General features: G+C 49.6%; 8 protein-coding genes across 14 annotated transcripts in view; 1 reads left to right on the forward strand and 7 right to left on the reverse strand.

Moving 5' to 3' along the window:
- The window catches only part of LOC120897926 (sodium/calcium exchanger 3), a 116490-nt gene that overhangs the window by 87771 nt on the left and 7065 nt on the right, over window positions 1-21654 (forward strand). For all 6 annotated transcript variants that reach the window (XM_040303153.1, XM_040303152.1, XM_040303151.1 and 3 more), the window contains exons 5-6: window positions 19161-19260; window positions 19354-19470. In XM_040303153.1, coding sequence (XP_040159087.1) covers window positions 19161-19260; window positions 19354-19470 — 217 coding nt within the window. The remainder of the gene's footprint in view (window positions 1-19160; window positions 19261-19353; window positions 19471-21654) is intronic.
- LOC120897936 (probable cytochrome P450 6a13) lies at window positions 7-1930 on the reverse strand. Of its 2 annotated transcripts, XR_005738600.1 has the most exons (3): window positions 903-1930; window positions 334-839; window positions 7-101 (listed from the first exon to the last, which is right to left on the reverse strand). XR_005738600.1 is itself a non-coding variant. In XM_040303167.1 (2 exons), exons 1-2 carry the CDS (start codon window positions 1879-1881, stop codon window positions 430-432), a joined length of 1389 nt encoding a protein of 462 aa, XP_040159101.1. In that variant the 5' UTR covers window positions 1882-1930; the 3' UTR covers window positions 219-429. The 2 variants fall into 2 exon arrangements, 1 of the variants encoding a protein (XP_040159101.1); XM_040303167.1 differs by lacking the exon at window positions 7-101 and having other exon boundaries at window positions 219-839.
- Window positions 4211-5983, reverse strand: LOC120897930 (probable cytochrome P450 6a14). The gene is made up of 2 exons (XM_040303160.1): window positions 4820-5983; window positions 4211-4740 (listed from the first exon to the last, which is right to left on the reverse strand). Exons 1-2 carry the CDS (start codon window positions 5931-5933, stop codon window positions 4325-4327), a joined length of 1530 nt encoding a protein of 509 aa, XP_040159094.1. The 5' UTR covers window positions 5934-5983; the 3' UTR covers window positions 4211-4324.
- LOC120897931 (probable cytochrome P450 6a14) lies at window positions 6609-8454 on the reverse strand. Its single transcript, XM_040303161.1, has 2 exons — window positions 7312-8454; window positions 6609-7212 (listed from the first exon to the last, which is right to left on the reverse strand). Exons 1-2 carry the CDS (start codon window positions 8420-8422, stop codon window positions 6794-6796), a joined length of 1530 nt encoding a protein of 509 aa, XP_040159095.1. The 5' UTR covers window positions 8423-8454; the 3' UTR covers window positions 6609-6793.
- LOC120897928 (probable cytochrome P450 6a14) lies at window positions 9681-11703 on the reverse strand. Its single transcript, XM_040303158.1, has 2 exons — window positions 10352-11703; window positions 9681-10283 (listed from the first exon to the last, which is right to left on the reverse strand). Exons 1-2 carry the CDS (start codon window positions 11538-11540, stop codon window positions 9868-9870), a joined length of 1605 nt encoding a protein of 534 aa, XP_040159092.1. The 5' UTR covers window positions 11541-11703; the 3' UTR covers window positions 9681-9867.
- Window positions 11957-13700, reverse strand: LOC120897929 (probable cytochrome P450 6a14). The gene is made up of 2 exons (XM_040303159.1): window positions 12531-13700; window positions 11957-12451 (listed from the first exon to the last, which is right to left on the reverse strand). Exons 1-2 carry the CDS (start codon window positions 13642-13644, stop codon window positions 12036-12038), a joined length of 1530 nt encoding a protein of 509 aa, XP_040159093.1. The 5' UTR covers window positions 13645-13700; the 3' UTR covers window positions 11957-12035.
- LOC120897932 (cytochrome P450 6a2-like) lies at window positions 13814-15729 on the reverse strand. The gene is made up of 2 exons (XM_040303163.1): window positions 14576-15729; window positions 13814-14500 (listed from the first exon to the last, which is right to left on the reverse strand). The coding sequence occupies exons 1-2, from the start codon at window positions 15681-15683 to the stop codon at window positions 14085-14087; spliced, it is 1524 nt and encodes a 507-aa protein (XP_040159097.1). The 5' UTR covers window positions 15684-15729; the 3' UTR covers window positions 13814-14084.
- LOC120897935 (cytochrome P450 6a2-like) lies at window positions 16355-18802 on the reverse strand. Its single transcript, XM_040303166.1, has 2 exons — window positions 17423-18802; window positions 16355-17351 (listed from the first exon to the last, which is right to left on the reverse strand). Exons 1-2 carry the CDS (start codon window positions 18498-18500, stop codon window positions 16927-16929), a joined length of 1503 nt encoding a protein of 500 aa, XP_040159100.1. The 5' UTR covers window positions 18501-18802; the 3' UTR covers window positions 16355-16926.

Raw genomic sequence — 21654 nt, forward strand, 5'->3', positions numbered from 1 at the left:
TAATCGAGATATATTTATTGACCAAACGGTCACTGTTATGGTTCGGGAACACAATCTCTCGTCGTATCCCTACAATCACGTGCAGGCAATGACGAAAATCACTGGGGAAGTACCATCAATAGAGTAAGGTTCTTGGTGGCGTATCATATGATATTCATTCATTCTTTTTATGAAGAAATGTTCTTTTCATTATGTTCTAAATTACTGAACGGTAACTCAAAATTATACTTTAAAAACGTATCTCATTGTCGTGTCTTGTTCACTTTTATTTTAAATTTAGCTTTAAACTTTCATATCTTTTGTAAAATAATCAGTACCGCCGATGTTGCTTACCTTTTGCACGTTATCTATTCCACTGCCAATAATCCTCCCACTGATAAGTTTCCTCACCCAAATTCCTTACCATACCCCATTGAATTTCGTCCCAGTTTACGAGGCACGGCTTATCAGCAACTCAACCCGACCGACAGGGTAGGGCATCGCTTGATTCGGCAATATCTTCAAAGTTGCCGGGCTTTCGGGAGTCAACCTCACAGTGCACTTGCCCAATATGTTGCTCAACGCTACACGCACCATCAGCAGCGCCAAGCTGGATCCAATCGGAAGCGGCTCGACACCGAGTGGTCGGTAGAGCACGGAGTGTTCGCTCGAGCTGAAAATAGATCGCTCCGGGTTGAATCGCTCCGGGTCGGGATAATGCTCAGCATCGTGCTGGAGAGCGTAGATCGGTACAACCACTCGCGTATTTTTCGGCACGATCAACTCCCCGCTCGGTAGCCTATTGCTGGCAACGGTAACAAACGATATCTCACCCACTGGTGGATATTTCCGCAGCGTTTCTGAAAAGAACGTCACAAACGGTGAAGGTCACATTCACAGGGTTCCCAAACGATCTCACTTACCACTGATCACGTTCTCCAGTGTATCGACCGCAAACGGATTCGATCGTTTCAATGTCTGATGCAGTCCTTTTTGTATGTCTCCGTTATGGCCCATTTCAAACAGACAAGCAATTATTGTGCCCGAAGCTACAAAGAACACATTTTGGACTAACTCGAGCATGAGCGCTCTTGTATCACCGAACGCTATACGTTCGTTCGCTTTCGCACGTTGCTCCGTACATTTTAAATGCTGCAAGAAGTTCACATCTGCGGTCCGTTCGGTCAGAAACGAACTAACGAGCTCGTCCAGAAGAGCGGGATGTTTCTGAAAGTGTTCCAACAGCTTCCGCAGCGTTGCAGTAAATGTTGTGCTAGGAAAAGCGGTCGAAAATATGTCCCAAACAATGCCACGCGGCTGGCTGGCCAGTTTCTCCGTGATGGGAAAGGTGTGACTTTCTTCGGTGCAACGCTTCCCAAAAACACATCTTGCTATCATTCGTACTGCGTACAGCTCGGCGATCATTTTTACATCAACAGGCTGTTTCGACGCGCACAACATCTCCACTACTTTTACGCTTTCTTCCGTAGCCACGTTAACCAGTGAGTTGTAGTGCTCATCCTCGAACGAACTCCACCGTTTTCGGAAGATTGAACTCCCAGCGATGCTACTCTTCTTGTTTTCCACAAACTCTTCGTTGAGCAAAAACTCAATCAGATGCGGATCGGTCGGTATCACACACGGCGTCAGGTACATCAGCGCCCCACCGATGGGCCATTTTTTGCTCTTAAACTCACGATACAGCCGTTGCGTTGTGTATATACGATGCTCGGTACGCCCGGCGGCTCCATAGTCTCCGTACAGTACGCAGGTTCGTCCGGTGCTGGGAAAGCGACGGTCCACCCAAAGTGATCGCCGTTTGTCCAGAATCAGGCACAACCCAAAGGCGCCCGTTAGCAGTACCGTCGTACCGAGGGCGATCCAAAACTCCACGATCGGCATGTTGCCGGTGTAGGACTATACCGAGACACACTTTACAACTGACGGACTAGATAGACATCAATCTGATAATGTGGCACTGAAATCGGTACGGTATTAGTTTGGTTCGAGAAAGTTACGAAGCGCTGAGGTAAGATTTCGAAAGAACTCTTTTTTGTTATCATCGTTCCAGAAGGAAGCCGATAAGAAGTGTGTTGCATAATTTTGGAGGGGGAGGTAAGAGACAACCCAACCTAAGTCGAGCCCTTTGGTGGGTCGATTAGCATCACTTTGGTTAGCTTGGAGCTATGTGATAAGATTATGACATAGGCACCGATATCTAGTAGACCTAACTCTATCTATATCTAATCTAACTCCTAAATATTCTTTTGATCACTCTCTTTTTTGTTAACTGGAAGGGAACCTACTAAAGGTATCCATTATTAGTGGTTGAATAAGACACATTCATTCTCCTCCAAGAAAAGTGGTTTTTCATACCGTGGTGACGCTTAAGGTGACGGTCTTCGCTAATACCATCGCTACGATGACACGCTACAACTGTCGATCTTCCATCGTTTGTCGTTCAAGCTTTACATGTTATGCAGTGAACTCTTCTCATTGCAACTGAATTGAATTACAATGCGGAATTGAGTTTGTCGTCAATTGATCGCCACCCACTTGTGCAATTCTCTTAGCTGCGGCTCGTGGTATGAGCGAAAGATTATGAATCCAATCTTTTCATGGACCATTCCTAGATCTACTTCTTACATTAACATCTCGATCTTCTATAGTTTCGCTCTTGCTAAAGTAATGATCTAAGTAGTAATAGTATTGAGCCCTATATGATCACATGAAATTCTATCTTGATTCCTCGGTTGTCAATCGTAACTGTTCGACGTACATAAATTTCCACAGTATTGATCCTGTTCGACCTATGCAATATTATGTCTATTTTTATTGAGTTTCCGAATGTCCGCATGTGGATTCCCAGTGGGTCTTCAGTTTTCGTTGAATCAATCGAGGCAATACCTCGTACAGAACGCCTAGTTGGCTGAAGGGAAGGCTTCCCCGCCTTCGAGAATAAATCAAATTTCAGCCTTTTATTATCCAGGGAAAATACCTTTTTTACAATACTGCCGGAATGTTCTCGATCAAACTGCAGGGAAATCCTCTATAGTTGCAGCCATTGGAACGTTCTGGATCGTTTCTGTCGGCTCTCATTGTGTGACCGGACTCGGCGAAGGTTCTGGAACCACTGTCACGGGCAAGTCTATAGGAGTCCATTACCCTTACCTTGGGTAGAGCTCTGTTCATAGAACGTATTGATTAACGTTTCAAAATGTAGGTAGAATGTGAACTTGGCACCATATTATTTAGGATCATAGCTCAGAAACCTTCATGTATACCGTTGTAGCACATTCTATGTTTGATACCTATTTGACAACTTACCCTTCCATAGGTAAAATTCCATGCACACGTTTTTAAGTAAAGGTACAAAAAGATCACAAGAATTTCCAATGTAATTCCTATTATGACAAGTTCTGCTTCATCTAAAAAACATCGAAATTTGTGATGTTTGATATTTTTTAAACTGCTGTACAAATAGAATCGAGTGAGTCATGTATCAAGCAATAACTTCTCATTCTGTTTGGCCTCATAAAATCAACATCAATATTCATAGGCAAGACAAGAACCGCTCAAGAGATGCTCAACATTGGGAACGGGCCCCACTCGTTAGCTCCCCCAGCATCCCCAGCGTCGATATTACCACGCAGACAGGTCGCAGAGAGCAACAAAACGCTCGAGCTTCAAATTAGAGCCACAATTTGTAAACCAACCCCACCGCCACCATCCCGCACAACCGGAATCGCCTCTCATCCAACGGTGAAGGCCACCGGTTGATGCTTGGCCGAATATGAGCTGTCAGGCGTGTATGTGCGAACGGTGTTGAAACGCGAACACCCTTCCAAAACTGATGCTTCCCAATCTGGTCGTACTCTTGCCCCTTTCAGAGTGTTCCCTGTACTCCTCCCGGCCTTAACCCCCGTTTAACAAAAGATTCCCCAAAATTTGCTCAGTCATGGAAGATTTGCAGCACTCTTCTTTTCCGTCATTTATCATCTTTTTCGCAGATTCGCGCAGATGTGTGTGTGTGCGTGTACTTGTGTTAGAATTCCACAACTTTAATTAAGCGTCAAGCGCAAGCCGTTTGCGTCGATTGTTTCATTCGCTTGCCACTCTCGATGGTCCCCAATTGCAGTATCTTATCTGGAGTATTTTGTTGTTTCAACTCTTCACGAAAGCTGTCCGTCATCGTTCTGTCAGCTAAAACTGTCACTCATTCGCGCGTATCTTCTTTGTGCCTCTATGTTAGCGATGCTTTGTTTTGCTTTTATTGCAACACAACATTATAAACCCCGGGAGAGCTTCAGCACCCAACGAACGAAACGTTTGTACTGATAGCCGACTACAACTTTTCCACCTTCAAATAGTTGCCCGCTTTCGGCGCTATGGTTATCATTTTCGGATCGTATTCTACCCGTTCGGGCGTACGCGCGGACGGCGAGAAGCGGAACTTTCTCAGCAGCGTAATCAATCCCACCTTGGTTTGCATCAAGCCAAACCGCAGCCCAATGCAGATGCGTGGTCCCTCGCCGAATGGGATGAACGTGAACGGGTGTCGTTTTTTCACTTCCTCTGGTAGGAATCGATCAGGATTGAACCGTTCCGGGTCGGGATAGTGGTCCGGATCGCGCTGAATCGCGTAGGCTGGAATTTGCACCAGTGTTCGCTTCGGGATCACATGCTTCGTGCCGGGGATGAGATAGTCCACAGACGGTACACGGGTTAACGATTCCACCGGTGGGTACTTCCGAAGGGTTTCTGCAATAGAGAAAAAAACAGCAGCCATTAAGCACACAGTCCGGCATACAAAATAGTATGAGGCTCAAGCGATTTTTACCGTCAATCACATTGTCCAAATACTTTATGTTCATGACCACGTCGTACGTCACCTCTCCACCGTTCTCCGCAATAGCTCGATTAATTTCCTCTCTCAGCCGCTCCTGGATGTCCGGGTTCTTTGCCAGCTCGTACAGACAGAAGCTTTGTGTGGTAGACGACGTCTCAAAACCCGCCAGGAAAAACACAAACGCCTGGGCCGCTAGCTCGTTCTGTGTCATGCCGACCTCTCCCTTGCCCACACTACCGTCATCACTATCGTCCAGCTTGCCCTTGTTCTTGATCTGCAGCATCAGGTTCATGAAGTCGTTCCGCTTCACGTTGTTCGCCTCCCGGTAGTCGACCGTTTCCTTCACGATGTCCAGGAAGAATCGCTCCACATCGTTGTACGTGATCTTCATGTGCAGATTGCGCACCAGCGTCGGGTAGGACGACGCGAGGAAAGTCTTCATCATGATCATCGTATTCAACTCGAACGCCTTGTTGCCGTACTTGCGGAACTCCGAGTCGGTCGTCTTAAGTGTATTGCACTCGATGCCGAACGCGCACGTCCCAATCACGTCCGTCGTAAAACGGCCCAGGATATCCTTCATCTCCACCTCCGGTTGGTTGTAGCTTTGCTCCATACACTTTTCCAGCTCAAGCCCCACATCCCAGATTGTGCCAAACATTTGCTTCATCCGGCCCGAGGTGAACGTTGGTGTAAGCTTCTGGCGCATCAACCGCCACGGTTGACCCTCCAGTGCGAACAGATGTCCCGTGAGCGGGTCGTCCTTTGCATTGGTAAACACGCCGTGATCGTGAAACACGTTAAAATCTTTCACCAGGATCGTCTTCGCCAGCTCCGGGTCGATCACCAGCACCGAGGGCACGATAAACTGGCTAATGCCGCCGTACCGTTCGCCCCGCTGCTTGAAGTATCGGTACAGCTCCTGATGGATGTCGGCGCCGTGCCGCGTCTGGGCCTGGCCCTTTGCATGCCCGAACAGAAAGTGTGGATTCGGCGCGTACGGAAACCCATTGTCCTTCCAATAGTTATGCTTATTGCGTATGAACAGATACACGATCGACACTGCGAAGATGAACGCGGCCAGCACCGCGTTAATTAGCTCCATCGTTTGCCTAATTCGAGCCACCGGGACAAACTGAGCAGGTACGGGTGTTGCTCGGCAAGTTATATAGACTGCTAGGCAATCGGGCTCGCCTACCCGAAATACGGTGGCCAGCAGATAAATCAGCACACGCTGTCAGTGTGTTTGTGTGTGGTGCGGTGAACTCGTTGAGATGTTCCTAAGCATAAATTGTACTAGTCATCGGGTGGCGATATTTACAAACAACTTCCAGTGTGTTGGTATCAGCGTGTGCGTGGTTTTTTCGCCTTTTTGCAACAGCGTGATGTTGGCAGGGAGGTCATTAGAAGAAAGTGCTGAATGCAATGACTTAACACGGGCCGAATAAAAAAAAACGTGCCTTTTTGTACAGTGGGCACGCGTTTGCAGCAGGTGACTTTGAACGTTTAATTAAATTTAATTATCCGCAACGGAAACGTTGATAGGATAAATTTGGTTTTCAAAAATACACAAAACGGAACGAAAAGCTTCAATGTGTGAAGTTATCTGGCTGAGTTACCTTACATCATTCAGGGTATCATTGGAGGTTAAAGACATATTAATGATTGAAACCAGCTACAGAACAGGTTTGCACGGTCTCCACCTGCATTTTATTCTATTCACATTCTTTCAAGATCGTCATAAACACTCGCAACAGTATAATAACGTGTGGTCCTCATAAACAAAGCATCTTTTATTTAACGAATCAGCTCTTTAAGCCATAAAGTTTCTTGCCGCCCAGAGAAGACAAACAAACAAAACAATAGTTGGTTTAACCTAAGTAAAAAAACATTTATTTGTCCTCGTAAAAGTACGACTTATTGTAAAAATGTGTTGAAGAACACACGACCGCCTCATGACAGCAGCTACGCAATCTTATCCACCTTCAGATAGTTCCCACCGATAGGGGACAGCGTAAACATCTTCGGATCGTATACAACCCGCTCCGGTGTCCGTGCGGACGGTGAGAAGCGGAACCGACGCAGCAGGTTTATCAGGCCCACCTTCGTCTGCATCATGCCGAACCGCAACCCAATGCAGATGCGTGGTCCCTCGCCGAACGGTAGAAACACGTACGGGTGTCGCTTTTTCACCTCCTCCGGCAGGAAGCGATCGGGATCGAACCGTTCCGGATCGGGATAGTGGTCCGGATCACGCTGGATCGCGTAGATCGGTATCTGTACGACCGTGTCCTTCGGTACGATGTGCTTGGTGCCGGGTATCACATAATCACTCGACGGTTTGCGTGTGAGCGTTTCAACAGGGGGATATTTACGTAACGTTTCTGTACAACAACGAGAAGAGTAAACAAACGAAATTATGGCACTTCGTATTACGACAACCAACATGGTCACACCCCTACACACAAACACTTCATACTAACCGTTGATTACGTTGTCCAAATACTGTATGTTCATCGCCACATCGTACGTCACCTCGCCACCGTTCTCCTCGATCGCACGGTTGATCTCCTCCCGCAAGCGATCCTGAATGTCCGGGTTCTTGGCCAGCTCGTACAGACAGAAGCTTTGCGTAGTTGAGGACGTCTCGAAGCCGGCCAGGAAAAAGATCAGCACTTGAGCCGCTAGCTCATTGTGCGTTAAACCAACCTCACCCTTCCCAACAACCGTACCGTGATCGTCCAGCTTGCCCTTGTTCTTGATCTGCAGCAGCAGATTCATAAAGTCGTTCCGCTGCACGTTGTTCGTCTCGCGATAGTCGACCGTTTCACGAACGATTTTCATGAAAAAGTCTTCCACGTCCTGCTGCGTCGTACGGACGTGTAGCTTACGTGCCAGCTGCGGGTACGACGTGGCAAAGAAGAACTTTGTCAACGTGATCGGGTCCAGCTCGAACGCCTTGTTGCCGTACTTGCGGAAGTCCGAGTCCGGCGTCTTGAGCGTGTTACACTCAATGCCGAACGCGCACGTCCCGATCACATCGGTCGTAAACCGTCCCAGCACATCTTTCATCTCCACCTCCGGCTGGTTGTAGTTCTCCTCCATATACTTTTCCAACTCAAGCGCAACCGCCCAGATGGTGCCGAACATTTGCTTCATCCGGCCCGAGGTGAACGTCGGCGTAAGCTTCTGACGCAACAATCGCCACGGTGTTCCCTCGAGCCCGAACAGATTGCCCGTGAATGGGTCATCTCGCGGATTGGAATACACGCCACGATCGTGAAACACGTTAAAGTCCTTCACCAGAATCGTCTTCACCAGCTCCGGATCGACCACGATCAGCGACGGCATAATGAAGAGACTGATGCCACCGTACGGCACACCGCGCTGCTTGAAGTATCGGTACAATTCCTGATTAATGTCGGCTCCATGGCGCGTCCGGGACTGTCCCTTCACGTGCCCGTAGAACAGGTGGGGCTTCGGTGCGTGCGGTACGCCCTGATCCTTCCAAAATCTGTGCTTGCTGCGCACAAACAGATACACGATCGAGACCACGAAAATAAAGGCCGTCAGCACTATCGTAACGGGCTCCATTGCGGACACAGCTGGCCCTAACGTTTTTACAGTTCTGCCGAAACTGAGCGTGCTTCGGGCCGCGACTGTCCACTATATATAACCCGCAGCGAAGCGCTGAAGCATAGATAATGTGCGTAGCACCGAATTGTACATACACACCTTGCCATCGATGAGATGACTTGACGAAAGCTTCGCCCTAGCTCACCCGAAACTGTCTCATGCGCCGAAATATTCGTTGCTGTTGTATTGGTGGAATCGATCGTGTTGCCATGAACCCTGCCCCTCCGCTCACAAGCGACAGTGGGGCTTTGACTTCAAATGCTTTCAAAACATGGTATTTATATGTTGGAGAAATAGGAACAATTTTTAACATATATTCTCTTTTTTTGGTTTTAAGAAATTCTTATTGTAAGAAACATATCAACAAAGTTGGGCATATTCTTCACTCTCTAGGATAAAATCTTGAAATCCCACGCAACATATGGTATTCCATTTGTTGTAGATCAGCAAATACTCGACAAGAAGGTACCAACACACATACACACATCAATGAACCCCAATTACCGAGAAGGAATGATGAAATTTGTGTTGTATTGCTGTATGCCTCTGATGCTTTGCATCGTGTGATGCAACCCTCAGTAATAGTTAGCATTATTCATCACTTACTGTGTAAGACTGTAATCTTTCCGGTCCAAAAGTATTTTCACGTAAACCGATAACCTAAATGAAATTGATGGCTAATCCCATCTGTCAGATAAACTTTTGCACATGCAGCGTAATCTTAGAGGAATTTGGCGCAACGCGTATTCATGACTGACGCAATGACTTTGCTTATTTCAACAGGGTTAATCACGTTTTAGAAGATTAGCTTCAAGGTTTAGTAAGTGGATGTGAAATAAGATCAACACTGCAATGACATGAAAATGGTAAACTACACTGTTTCCAGTATTCACCTATACAACATACATCTTTGTTTACTCAAGGTTGAACGATCAAAGATGATCGTTTGTTTGTATTTTGACATGTTATATTTCAACAGTGAACTGGATGCATTTGGGATTCAAAACGTTGGAAAGTTAAAAAACCATTTTAACGAAAATATTTGTTATTGCACATGGAAAAAGAACGTTATTTTTTGCTGGTGTTTTAAAGATCGACATGCAACGTTTACAAAAACTCTTTACACCTGCCCCTGGCAGAGAGAGATTATAAACCTTTTAGTGATATATCGAACATTTAACATTTTATTTATCAAGTTCCATAAAAGCTTATCGCATTCTCTTTTAAACGTGTTCGTTTTATTTTTCCCACTTAAAACAATGTCTTAGTTCTAAACACAAACAGTACACTTACAATTCCTTCGGAATGATTGCAATCTAGTTATCTAAATCGAGGCGTAAAGTATAATAAAAACTTCTCATTTCTCCCCTTAACAATGAGTTCTCCCCTCTTGCACACGGGCACTATATCTTATCAACCTTCAGATAATTACCGGTGGACGGTGATAATATGAAGGACTTTGGGTCAAACACGATTTTGGCCGGCGTTTGCGATGAGGGCGTGAAGCGGAAGTTTCGCAGCAGCGTAATCAGCCCAATCTTTGCCTGCATTACGCCAAACCGCAGCCCGATACAGATGCGTGGCCCCTCGCCGAACGGCAAAAACACGTACGGGTGTCGCTTTTTCACCTCCTCCGGCAGGAAGCGGTCCGGGTTGAACTGGTCCGGCTCGGGGTAGAACTCGGGATCGCGGTGCAGCGCGTACACGGGTATCTGGATAAATGTGTCCTTCGGTATCACGTGCTTGGTCCCGGGCACGGTGTAATCACGCATCGGTACGCGCGAAAGTGACTCGATCGGCGGGTACTTGCGCAAGGTTTCTACATTGAAAGGAGAAGTAAGCAAAGCAGGTTCCAAAAAACACATCCCACCCGCTCCCAATGCTTACCATTGATAACGTTGTCCAGATATTGCACGTTCATCACCATGTCGTACGTTACCTCGCCACCGTTCTCCTCCACCGCACGCTCGATTTCCTCCCGCAGACGGTCCTGAACGTCCGGGTTCTTGGCCAACTCGTACAGACAGAAGTTCATCGTGGTCGAGGACGTCTCGAAGCCGGCCAGGAAGAACACGAACACCTGCGCGGCCAGCTCGTTCATCGTCAGGCCCGCCGCACCCTTGATCGGCACATCGCCACCGTCCAGCGAGCCCGTGTTCTTGATCTGCAGCAGCAGGTTCATGAAGTCGTTCCGCTGCACGTTGTTCATCTCGCGGTACTCCACCGTCTCGCGCACAACCTGCAGGAAGAACCGCTCCACACCCTCGTCTGTCAGCTTCATGCCGATGCGCTTCGCCAAACCCTTGAACGTGGTCGCAAACATAAACTTCAGCATCAGCAGCGTGTCCTGCTCGAACACCTTGTTGCCGTACTTGCGGAAGTCCGAGTCCGGATTCTTCAGCGTGTTGCACTCGATGCCGAACGCGCACGTCCCGATCACGTCCGTGGTGAAGCGGGCCAGCACATCCTTCATCTCAATCTCGCGGTGGCAGTGCTCGTTCATATACTTCAGGAACTCGCCCGCCACCTGCTGTATCGTGCCGAACATTTGCTTCATCCGACCGGAGGTGAACGTGGGCGTAAGCTTCTGGCGCAGCACGCGCCACTCGTGACCCTCCAGCGCGAACAGATGGGCCGACAGCGGGTCCGCTTTGGCATCGTTAAACACGCCCCGATCGTGGAACACGCTAAAGTCCTTCACCAGGATCGACTTCACCAGCTCCGGATCGGCCACGATTAGGCCGGGCAGGAAGAACATGCTCATGCCACCGATCGGCTCGCCGCGGTTCTTAAACTCCCAGTACAGCTCCTCATTGATGTACGATGCGTGCTTGGACTGGAACTGCTCCATGTGCCCGTACAGCAGGTGGGGCTTCTGGCGCGTGTAGGGAAAGCACCGATCACGCCAATAGTTGTGCCGACTGCGCAGGTATAGGTACGCAATCGAGACGACGAACACGAACGCGGTCAACACGTAGCTTAACAGATCCATCTTGCTGCTCTCGCCGATGCCACGCAACTGAATGGAGTCAATCGCCGTTCGCGTACCTTTTATGACTCCGTCCCTAGCTTTCATGCGCCCAGCCCGCGTTTACTTGATGGTGTGAGTTCAATCCGCTCGCGAACGATGACTTGCGGTTTTTGCTCTGCGGTAGATTTGTGTTGTTTTTTTGGCTATCTGTAGAAATCGCACAACATATACCAACACACATGCAGAATCGATTATGTTACCGCACGCTGGCTTACGATATCTTGCGCAGGGGCGTTCCTGACCTAGGGTGATGAGCGAGTATGAGCTGCGGAGTATTTGTCAGCAATGGTGAGCACCAAATAAGGAACTTGCTATCATCTAACCCCATTGCCAGAATGGTGACTCACTATCAATGTGATAATTTGTGAAGGCGCGTGGTGCTTATCACAACCTTGATAAACATCCACTTTCCTTATACGGACAATCAGCTGGATAAGGAATGTTCATATATGGGCGAACGGTTACAATTCACTTCCTCCAACCGAAGCATCAAACTCATTCTTTATTATCATCCCCAAAAAAAGCACCCCCGGCTGCGCTTCACACCTGCTCGATGCGCAAATAATTACCCCCCGCAGGTGAGAGTATGAACGATTTCGGATCGAACACGATGCGGTCCGGTGTTTGTGCCGTTGGGAGGAAGCGGAACGCACGCACCATGCTCACCAGACCCACCTTCACCTGCATCATGCCGAACCGCATACCGATGCACACTCGGGGCCCCTCGCCGAACGGCAGAAACGTGTACGGTGTCCGGGTTCGGCACGCTTCCGCCGAGAAGCGGTCCGGATCGAAACACTCCGGCTCGGGATAGTGGGCCGGGTCGTGATGTATGGCGTACACCGGGATCTGCACTCCGACATGGCGCGGTATGACGTGCCGGGTGCCTGGTATGGTGTAATCCTGTCCCGCAACGCGCAGCGTCGTTTCGAGCGGCGGATACTTGCGCAGCGTTTCTAGGAGCAGAAGAAAAGGGAAACAAAACGGAATTGAGTGAGTGCTTGGCTGCAAGCATTCCTGTCGTATCTGACCTACCGTTCACCACCTGTCCGAGATACTCGTGTCCCATCACCATGTCGTACGTCAGCTCGCCCCCATTCGCATCGATCGAACGGTTCAGCTCGTCCCGCAGCCGCTCCTGGATGTGCGGATTCTTCGCCAGCTCGTACAGACAGAAGTTCATCACGGTCGAGGACGTTTCGAAGCCGGCGACGAAAAAGATAAACACCTGCGCGGCCAGCTCGTTCATCGTCATTCCGGTGCGGTCCGCCAACGCCAACCCATCCTGTTCCTGCTCCTCCAGGCAGCCCTTGTTCTTGATCTGCAGCAGCAGGTTCAGGAAATCGTTCCGCTGCACACCGTTCCGCTCCCGGTGCTCCACCGTGTCGTGGACGAGGTTCATGAAGAACGCTTCCAAATCATCGTCCGTCACCTTGACGCCCAGCTTCACGGCCTGCGCCCGGAACAGCATCGCAAAGGTCATCTTCACCATCGCCAGCATGCGATGCTCGAACACCCGCCGCCCGTACTTGAGAAAGTCCGAGTCCGGATTCCGCAGCGTATTGCACTCGATGCCAAACGCGCACGTCCCGATCACGTCGGTGGTGAAGCGGGCCAGCACCGCCTTCATCTCCAGCTCCCGGTCGACCTGCTCGAGCAGATGGCGGTGCAGTTCCGTCGCCACCTGCAGCATGGTGCCGAACATTTGCTTCATCCGGCCGGACGTGAACGTCGGCGTAAGCTTCTGCCGCAGCGCACGCCACTCGTGTCCTTCCAGCGCGAACAGATTGCCGGACAGTGGGTCCGCCCGCGGGTTGCTGTACATGCCGCGATCGTGAAACACGGCGAAATCCTTCACCAGCACCGTCTTTACCAGCTCGATATCGCACACCATCACTATCGGCATGAAGAAAAAGCTGTAGCCCATGTAGCGTTCTCCGCGGTCCTGGGCGTAGCGGTAGATTTCCTGCGTCACGTACGCCGCATGCCGGGTGGTTCCGTTGCCCTGCATCTGCCCGTACAGCAGGCTCGGGCTGGGCTTGCAGGGAAAGCCTCGGCTGCGCCAGTAGTTGTGCTTGCTGCGCAGAAACAGATACGCGAGCGATAAGAGCAACACCACACCGAGCAGTAGCACGCCGAGCAGTGACATGGCGGACAAAGTGTGACAGCACCAAGCGCCGTGGAAAGACTGATGCGCTCAGCGCATCGGACTGCGTTACGGTGTTCGGAAACCGAACGCTGCCCGATCCCCAATACTCTCGCGAGTCGGTCTAATCGTGTAAACAAGCCATTAACATTCTAGCAACCAGCTCGATACGTGTACGTTCGGGATCGTTTCTCAACGCCAAAAGTGCTTTTATTCACATAAACAATCCACCATATGGAGTGCGTTACGCGCGGCATATACTATTTCCTGCCGATGACGCAATGGACGCGCGCGTTCCGCAGCTCCAGTTTCGACAGCCGATCGTCGGAAGGGAAATCATTACAAACATCAATGCTATAAATATAATACAACTCGGTTTTTCACCATCAAACGGCAGCAGGAACCATCTGCATTTGCTTAAACACGAAGACACGCCTTCTGCTTCAAAGCTTCTCCACCTCCAGATAGTTCCCACTGTCCGGCGACAGCACAAACACGTTCGGCATAAACCGGATACGGTCGGGCGTTTGCTCCGTCGGCGAAAATCGGAACTGCCGCAGCAGCGTGATCAGGCCCACCTTCGTCTGCATCATTCCGAACCGCAGCCCGATACAGATGCGCGGTCCCTCGCCGAACGGCATGTACACGTACGCGGGCCGTGCATTCGCTACCTCCGGCCGGAACCGCTCCGGATCGAACCGTTCCGGGTCGGGATAGTACTGGGCGTCGTGGTGCAGCGCGTAGATCGGTATCTGTATCATCGTGCCCTTCGGGATGACGTGCGCCGTGCCGGGGACGGTGTAATCATGCTCGGGCGCACGCGTAACCGTTTCCAGCGGCGGATACTTGCGCAGCGTTTCTAAAACGGATCCATTAAAAACCCGATTCGATTGAGCAGTTATTTGATTGGGCTAGCAGCCATGCCGTCACCTACCATCCACGACCCAGTTGAGGTACTCCGTACCCATCACAACATCGTACGTCAGCTCGCCACCGTTCTCCTCCACCGCACGCTCGATTTCCCGCCTCAACCGCTCCTGGATGTCCGGGTGCTTGGCCAGCTCGTACAGACAGAAGTTCATCGTGGTCGAGGACGTCTCGAAGCCGGCCAAAAAGAAGATAAACACCTGCGCCGCCAGCTCGTTCATCGTCATGCCGACCTCCCCTTTGCCAATGTGGTCCTCCTCCCCTTCCCACAGCTTGCCAGTGTTTTTGATCTGCAGCAGCAGGTTCAGGAAATCGTTGCGCTTCACATTGTTCCGCTCCCGATACTCGACCGTTTCGCGCACCAGATTCATGAAGAACGTTTCCACATCGGCGTCGGTAATTTTGAGCGTAAACTTGCTCGAAATCTTTCGCCCCATCAGCACCAAAATGATCTTGATCATGGTGGACACCTTCTGCTCGAACACTTTGTTGCCGTACTTGAGAAAGTCCGAGTCCGGGTTGCGCAGCGTATTGCACTCGATGCCGAACGCGCACGTCCCGATCACATCGGTCGTGTAGCGGGCCAGCACGTCCTTCATCTCCATCTGGCCGGTGTGCGTGGCCACGTGCTGGCCCAACCGCTCGGCCACCTCCAGCACCGTGGCAAACATTTGCTTCATCTTGCCGGACGTGAAGGTGGGCGTGAGCTTCTGGCGCAGGATCTTCCACGCCTTGCCCTGCAGCGCGAACAGCGTGCCGGACAGTGGATCTATCTCGGGATCGCTGAACAGACCCCGGTCGTGAAAGATGTGGAAATCTTTGACGAGTATCGTTTTGATGAACTCCGGATCGATCGCCATTACCGCCGGTATGACGAACAAGTTGAAGCCGCCAAATGCATCACCACGCTTCTTAAGCTCGCGATAGATTTCACTCGAGATGTACGAAGCGTGCCGCTCCGTATTAATACCTTTCACGTGGCCAAACAGTAGCTTTTGGTTGGGCAGGGTGGGAAACTGACGGTTGCTCCAGTAATTGTACCGGTTGCGCACAAACAGATACAGCCCGGTCGCGAGCGCGACCAGCAACGACAAAGTCAAGGTCAAGAGCTCCATGCTCGATAGGTGTTGCTTGGTTACCGGTTCACACGTTACTGAGCAGACCGCTCTACTACTTGCCAACTTTAGAGCGTTTGGCGGGTGGGAGACAACGAAATTGAGAGACTAGATGTTTGAGAGATAGAATAAGAGAGATAACGCTTTTAGGAAGGGCTAACGACTCCATCGCACGCCCCAACACACATACACGCTTGCACAGATTGAAATGACGCGATCGGGGAGCTAGTAGTACATGATGATTTCATTCACAAACTCATCCTCGTCCAATCTAACGGTGATATTAAACGGTCGCGCACAAGCTAACCTTTGGCTAGAAGCGGGGTGTGTGTGTGTTTTTTCACAACAATGCTCACGTAAACACTTCTATTACATATAGGGGAATATGGGGCACAGTGGACACACATACTTGTGGCTCTTTTGTCATCGGTAAAATGAACCCAAAGGTTTGAAATGTATACATTGCAATATCTAAACCGTGTACATTTAATGGGCTGGATTTGCTTTAAATAATCAAGAAAATTCAAATCAATATTTCGCCGACATTCATTTTCTACATTTCACACCCAGACATTTCAAAAAAAGCCCTCGTATGGGACAATATTGACACTTGCATTTTAGACAAAATGGATAGATTCTTCTAACAATTGATACATGAAGAGATGTTGCACTTTTTTCATTTTTCTTCAATTATTTATTAAAACAATAATAACAATAACAATAATTAAAACATAATTACACGAGCTACCATCAAACAATTGTTCAGTTAAGCATATATTGCTCCGATGCTATGTCCATTTTGCCAAGCATAACCATTTGGAAAAGGGCCACTTACATTCGTTAAAGTAATGCCCTAGCGAGCGATCCGGCCAGTATTCCTTGAGGCACAAGAGAGTTTTAGTTTAGGTTCAAATCCAGCTGCAATGTGGATACCGGTGCTCTGCCCCTCTGGTGTGCTGCCCCTCTGGTGTCCCATGATAAGGTTCTCTCTTGTTATAAACGGGAAGGGCCACTTACATAGAATATTACCCCAAGCTCCCATACTTTAATATCTATTGCTGCCACCCTATTCTGACGGCAGATAAAAGGCCACAAAAATACGATGAGTTGGCATACACCCTTGCGTACGTACACCTGTGATACGATAATCGATGCCGTGGTAGTTACCTCTATCCAAAAACCCCCCTCATCTACTTCTCCGCAAAGGGGGGTTTACTGGCCCGACGTCTTATCGCTCAGCCGGTCAAACTCTCTCCACGTTCAGGTACATACCGCTGCCAGCGGCTAGGACAAGCGAACGCGGCTTAAATGTAACGTTTTCCGGCGTACGATCCACGTCCAGCGTGAAGCGGAACGATCGCACCATTGCCACCAAGCCGACCTTCACCAGCATCAGCCCGAAGGTGTCCCCGATACAGTGCCGTGGCCCGAGTCCGAACGGCATAAAGGGTGCGCGATTTTTCGACGCGCCGGATAGCTTGGAACCGGCGGCAAACCGGTCCGGATTGTACACGTCCGGCTGAGGATAGTAGGCGGGATCACGGTGTAGCGCGTGGACGGGAACGACCAACAGTGTGCCCTGCGGGATGGTCCCAAACTCGTCAATGGGATAGTCATTGCTGGCGACACGGAACAGGAAATCAACCGGTGGATACATTCGCAGTGTTTCTGGGTTAGGAGGGATAAGAGGAAGTGTTATCTCACTGCGAAGAGACATTCAATCTGCACTGTACACTTACCCTTCACCACCTGATCGAGATATCCAAGCGCCATCACCATATCGTAGCTTAGCTGACCATCGGTTTCGTCCAGTGCTGCCACGATGCTGCCACGCAGCCTGTCCTGCACCGCCCCATGCTTGGCCAGCTCGTACAGACAGAAGCTGAGCAGGCTGGCGGACGTCTCGAACCCGGCAATGAAGAACGAATAGCACTGGCCAGCCACCTGCCGCATGTCGAGCGCCCCGTTCGCCTTCATCTCCAGCAGCTGCTGCAGAAAGTCGCGCTTCACCACCTGGTAGCTCTCGCGGTGCAGCACCGTCGACTGGCACAGCTGCAGGAAGAACTGCTCCACCGATGGCTCACTCACGCACAGCCGCATCGCGTCGGCAATCCGCCGGCAGGCGTACCCGAACCGCAGCTTCCACATCCGCCGCAAGCTGCACCGGAACGCACGGTGTCCCATCGCCCGGAACTCCGAGCCCGGGTCGCGTATCGTCCGACAGTCGATACCGAACGCGCAGCTGCCGATCACGTCCGTCGCGTACCGTGCCATCAGGTCGGTCCACTCCAGATCCCGCCGGCGGCTCTGTGCCCCAATGTACACCACCAGCGTCTGGGCGATGCGCGCCGTCGTTGCGAACATGGTACGCACACTGCTCGACCCAAGCGCCGGCCGCAGCTGCTGTCGCATGCGGTGCCATCGTTCGCCCGCCACCGAGAAGAGCGTCTCACTGCTCAGCGGATTCACCGTGGCACTCGCGTACAGGCCACGGTTTTGAAACTGTGCGAAATCTTTCACCAGCACCCGCTCAATCAGCTGCCGATCGACGACGAGCAGCACGGGCGAGAAGTACAGGTTGAATCCACCGGCCGGTAGCTTGCGCTCGCGGAACTCCCGATACAGCCGCTGCAGCACCGTGGCAGTGTGGTGCTTCGTCACCAGCCCGCCCACATTGCCGTACAGCGGGTGGGGATGGCGAGCCGCCGGTATGCCGTGCCGCTGCCAGAAGGTTTGGCGTCTTCGCAGAAACACGCGAACCGCGACACCGGTCAGCACAATCGCACACAAAACCAGCAACCACGTAAACGCGACCATAGCGAACGGGCACTGCGGGCCGAAATAATGTGCCCACTCTGCGGTGGCTTGGTTGCCTTGCCAAGCTGCTTATCGTAGTGTGCCACCCCATTGCGCCCCAGTACGATCGATAGCGGAAGCGTATCGGGTCAATGGATGCAATCTTGGCCGACTTATCGGGCTTAGACCACCTTCTCCGCCTCCGCCGACATGGTCGTGGTGGACCTTGAGGCTTTGTTTTGCGTATTGTTGACGCGATTCCTAACATAATTAGCGAACCAGAGGACCAGTTCTCGACACATCTAGACGCCTGTAGCCTTCGATGTACGTGTGTGCCGTTTCTTTTGTGGCAATGATAAGATTGAGCCATTCTTAAGCTGGCTCCCGTGATGTGTAGGCGGCCAGATGCAGATAGCTTTAAGGTATCGTAAGCAGCATAAGTACATCACTAAACTCGCGTTTGGTGGTGGTGTAATGTCCCATCGCGTTTGAATCTCGCTGTCAATGTAGAGCGGATTGCCTACATTTAGGCGCTACATTTAGTAAGTCTCATTTACTCAATCCGCTTCACTCAAACAAGGATCAAAGCTTTTTTTACGATTCGCACACACATATTTTCGCTTCATATTCATTTATTTTCCATCTATTAACATTTCATCTTTCTTCGTCTACCCTTTGCAGAACACCGTAGATAAGTTAGTACAGCGTGCAAATGCCTCCATCCTGATCGGTACCTCGTCATGGAAGGAGCAGTTCGTTGAGGCACTCACTGTCAGCGCCGGTAAGTATGGTTGCTAGCAAGCAAAAACAAAACAAAAAACCCTCATCATAAACGACCCACTAATCGGTTGTTGGGTTGTGCTGTTCTCACCAGGTGACGATGATGGCGAGAACGAAGGTGAAGATCCACCGACGCCCAGCTGCATGGACTACATCATGCACTTTGTCACCCTGTTCTGGAAGATTATCTTTGCCTTTATTCCACCAACCGGTAAGTTTGCTTGCGTCACTTCCTGTTTATCCACAGCAGTATTGCTTATGAGCAGTGGCAAAGTGGGGTCCTGTCGAGCTTCGTCACTTCGTGTTATTTCCCATAGACACATAATCCGGCACAACTGAAAGCATGTAAAAAAAACCCACACACACACTCAGCCATCGCTTGTAGTAAGCCTGCAAAACTGGACCCACTTTTCTGATTAAAACTTTTGATTGCCCTGAAAACTTAATTATAGCAAAAGGGGTTTGGAAAGGCAGGAAGAGTTTCGGCAGCCTAACTGGGTCATTTTTCACATGGAAATAGGTTCGTAAAGCGTACGTATTAAAGGTGCAGTAACGCGACACGGAGGAAGGAACGTACATTTTACATCCCATATGTTATGGTTGGGCTGTAAAAGAAATGACATGTCTTCTATTTGCTGCTCGCCAATAAAGCCATATAAACGGATGGCTTCTGTTCAAGCCAATGGAAAGCTAGCGCCAAACATTGTACGTACGTCCCCGCGACAAAAAACTGGCATAACTCACCAAATAACATTACCAAAGTTAGCAAACCATATTGTACACTTCCCCAAATCTCATAATTCCTGGTATAAATCAATATAAATGGAAACAGAGATTCAGTTTACAAACAAATCAAGAACGTTTGTACATAAAACCCCTATTCCGTCTCGTTAAAGCCGCTCAGTAATACACACAATGGGCTAGGGAAGTGTTGAAAGGCAGACATGTTAACCATATTTGCCAAACTTTAACCGAATGCCATCGTTACCAAAGTATGTGTATAATATTGTTAAGAAAGCGCTCCGCTGTACTCATCAAGCCTACTCCTCCATCGTTCGGTAGAAAAGAATGTTGCATCCTGTGGTACTTCACAGGAACTCAGTCACCCGAAGTTGGTTTGGATGTTGTCGCGTACGGCACTCCTACCTACGGACGCAGGAATTTACTTCCGTAATAGAATTCCTTTCATCCGAGTACACACCCACTCACTATCAACGGTGTGTTTGTACTCAAGCGTGCGATTGGACAGTTTTCTGGAGAAGCAACCGAGAATGCCAGTGGAATTTATCATCGAGAAACGAATCCATATCTTCTATTCCTGGCATTGTTAAAGTTCGGTTGAAAAGCTGTAGCAAAAATGTTTGAGAACTAGCAGCACTTGGAACATATTGCACACTCATATGTACGTGTGAGCGTGGAGCATGGAAGCAAACCTCATAATTCTTGTATCTCAATTTTACACACTCCTATGAGCGCAAAGGGAGGTTATTATCATTCCCAGAAATATTCCCCAACCACGTTGCCTCCCATGAGCGTCACGTTACAAACAAGCACGCAAGAAAAAATAGAAATCAAACAGTCCATTAAAGTGTTTCTACGTAATGCACTACAGTGTAAGGATAGCCCAGACACTTCCCGGACTAGCTCGAACGGCCATTACACAGAAAATTCAATTGTAATGGACGAAAATGTGGACGAAAAGTGATATATGTATTCCACAACCACGCCCGGTACCGAAACCCAAACCACCGAGCAGGTATCGTGTGTGTACGGGAAAACTCTGTCACTGGACCATTTGCAAAAGTCACAGTCTCGTGTGCAACGGCAACCACCACCCGTGAGGGGAGACAGAAATGTGAACCTGCCACTGGCCCAGCGGCACAAACGATCCCCAGAAGTGGGATTACTACTTTATCATGCTGTGGTGGTGCGACTGCCGCTCCACACGAGCTCTGTGGGAGCTGCATCATGCACCTTGCACGGGAAGGCATTGCAGCCCAGAATGGAATGTTAAATTGCCACTTGGTTTTAGAATAGGGGGGGGGGGGATTTGCAAACGGTACATCAGGTTGACAACGAGCAACGAACGTTGTTTGCAAACGATTTACATGCATGTGGCAACAGAACAGGAACTTCAAGCGGAACCACCCGGGGGATCGTCCATAAACTACGTAACGCTTGAAGAAAAGAGTTGATACAATGCACCTGTATTTTTTATTTCAATATTGCTTTATTTTTATTATTTCACAGTTATTCGCCATAATGGTGTCCAAAAATAAAGATATCTTGTATTTTAAATGACGATGAAATTTATAAACAAAAAAGTCAAACAAACTGTTTTTATTTAACAAATAACTTTATTTATGAAATAACTTCAAGCGAAACAATGGAATTC

This window comes from Anopheles arabiensis, chromosome 2 (genome assembly GCF_016920715.1).
Source record: "Anopheles arabiensis isolate DONGOLA chromosome 2, AaraD3, whole genome shotgun sequence".
NCBI lineage: Eukaryota > Metazoa > Arthropoda > Insecta > Diptera > Culicidae > Anopheles > Anopheles arabiensis.

Coding starts and splice junctions, on each gene's coding strand:
- LOC120897936 (XM_040303167.1), bottom strand. CDS start 1,881: ATGCCGATCGTGGAGTTTTGGATCGCCCTCGGTACGACGGTACTGCTA. Junction 840..902: donor ACTGGAGAACGTGATCAGTG/GTAAGTGAGATC, acceptor CGTTCTTTTCAG/AAACGCTGCGGAAATATCCA.
- LOC120897930 (XM_040303160.1), bottom strand. CDS start 5,933: ATGGAGCTAATTAACGCGGTGCTGGCCGCGTTCATCTTCGCAGTGTCG. Junction 4,741..4,819: donor TTTGGACAATGTGATTGACG/GTAAAAATCGCT, acceptor TCTCTATTGCAG/AAACCCTTCGGAAGTACCCA.
- LOC120897931 (XM_040303161.1), bottom strand. CDS start 8,422: ATGGAGCCCGTTACGATAGTGCTGACGGCCTTTATTTTCGTGGTCTCG. Junction 7,213..7,311: donor TTTGGACAACGTAATCAACG/GTTAGTATGAAG, acceptor GTTGTTGTACAG/AAACGTTACGTAAATATCCC.
- LOC120897928 (XM_040303158.1), bottom strand. CDS start 11,540: ATGAAAGCTAGGGACGGAGTCATAAAAGGTACGCGAACGGCGATTGAC. Junction 10,284..10,351: donor TCTGGACAACGTTATCAATG/GTAAGCATTGGG, acceptor CTTTCAATGTAG/AAACCTTGCGCAAGTACCCG.
- LOC120897929 (XM_040303159.1), bottom strand. CDS start 13,644: ATGTCACTGCTCGGCGTGCTACTGCTCGGTGTGGTGTTGCTCTTATCG. Junction 12,452..12,530: donor TCTCGGACAGGTGGTGAACG/GTAGGTCAGATA, acceptor TTCTGCTCCTAG/AAACGCTGCGCAAGTATCCG.
- LOC120897932 (XM_040303163.1), bottom strand. CDS start 15,683: ATGGAGCTCTTGACCTTGACTTTGTCGTTGCTGGTCGCGCTCGCGACC. Junction 14,501..14,575: donor CCTCAACTGGGTCGTGGATG/GTAGGTGACGGC, acceptor GATCCGTTTTAG/AAACGCTGCGCAAGTATCCG.
- LOC120897935 (XM_040303166.1), bottom strand. CDS start 18,500: ATGGTCGCGTTTACGTGGTTGCTGGTTTTGTGTGCGATTGTGCTGACC. Junction 17,352..17,422: donor TCTCGATCAGGTGGTGAAGG/GTAAGTGTACAG, acceptor CTCCTAACCCAG/AAACACTGCGAATGTATCCA.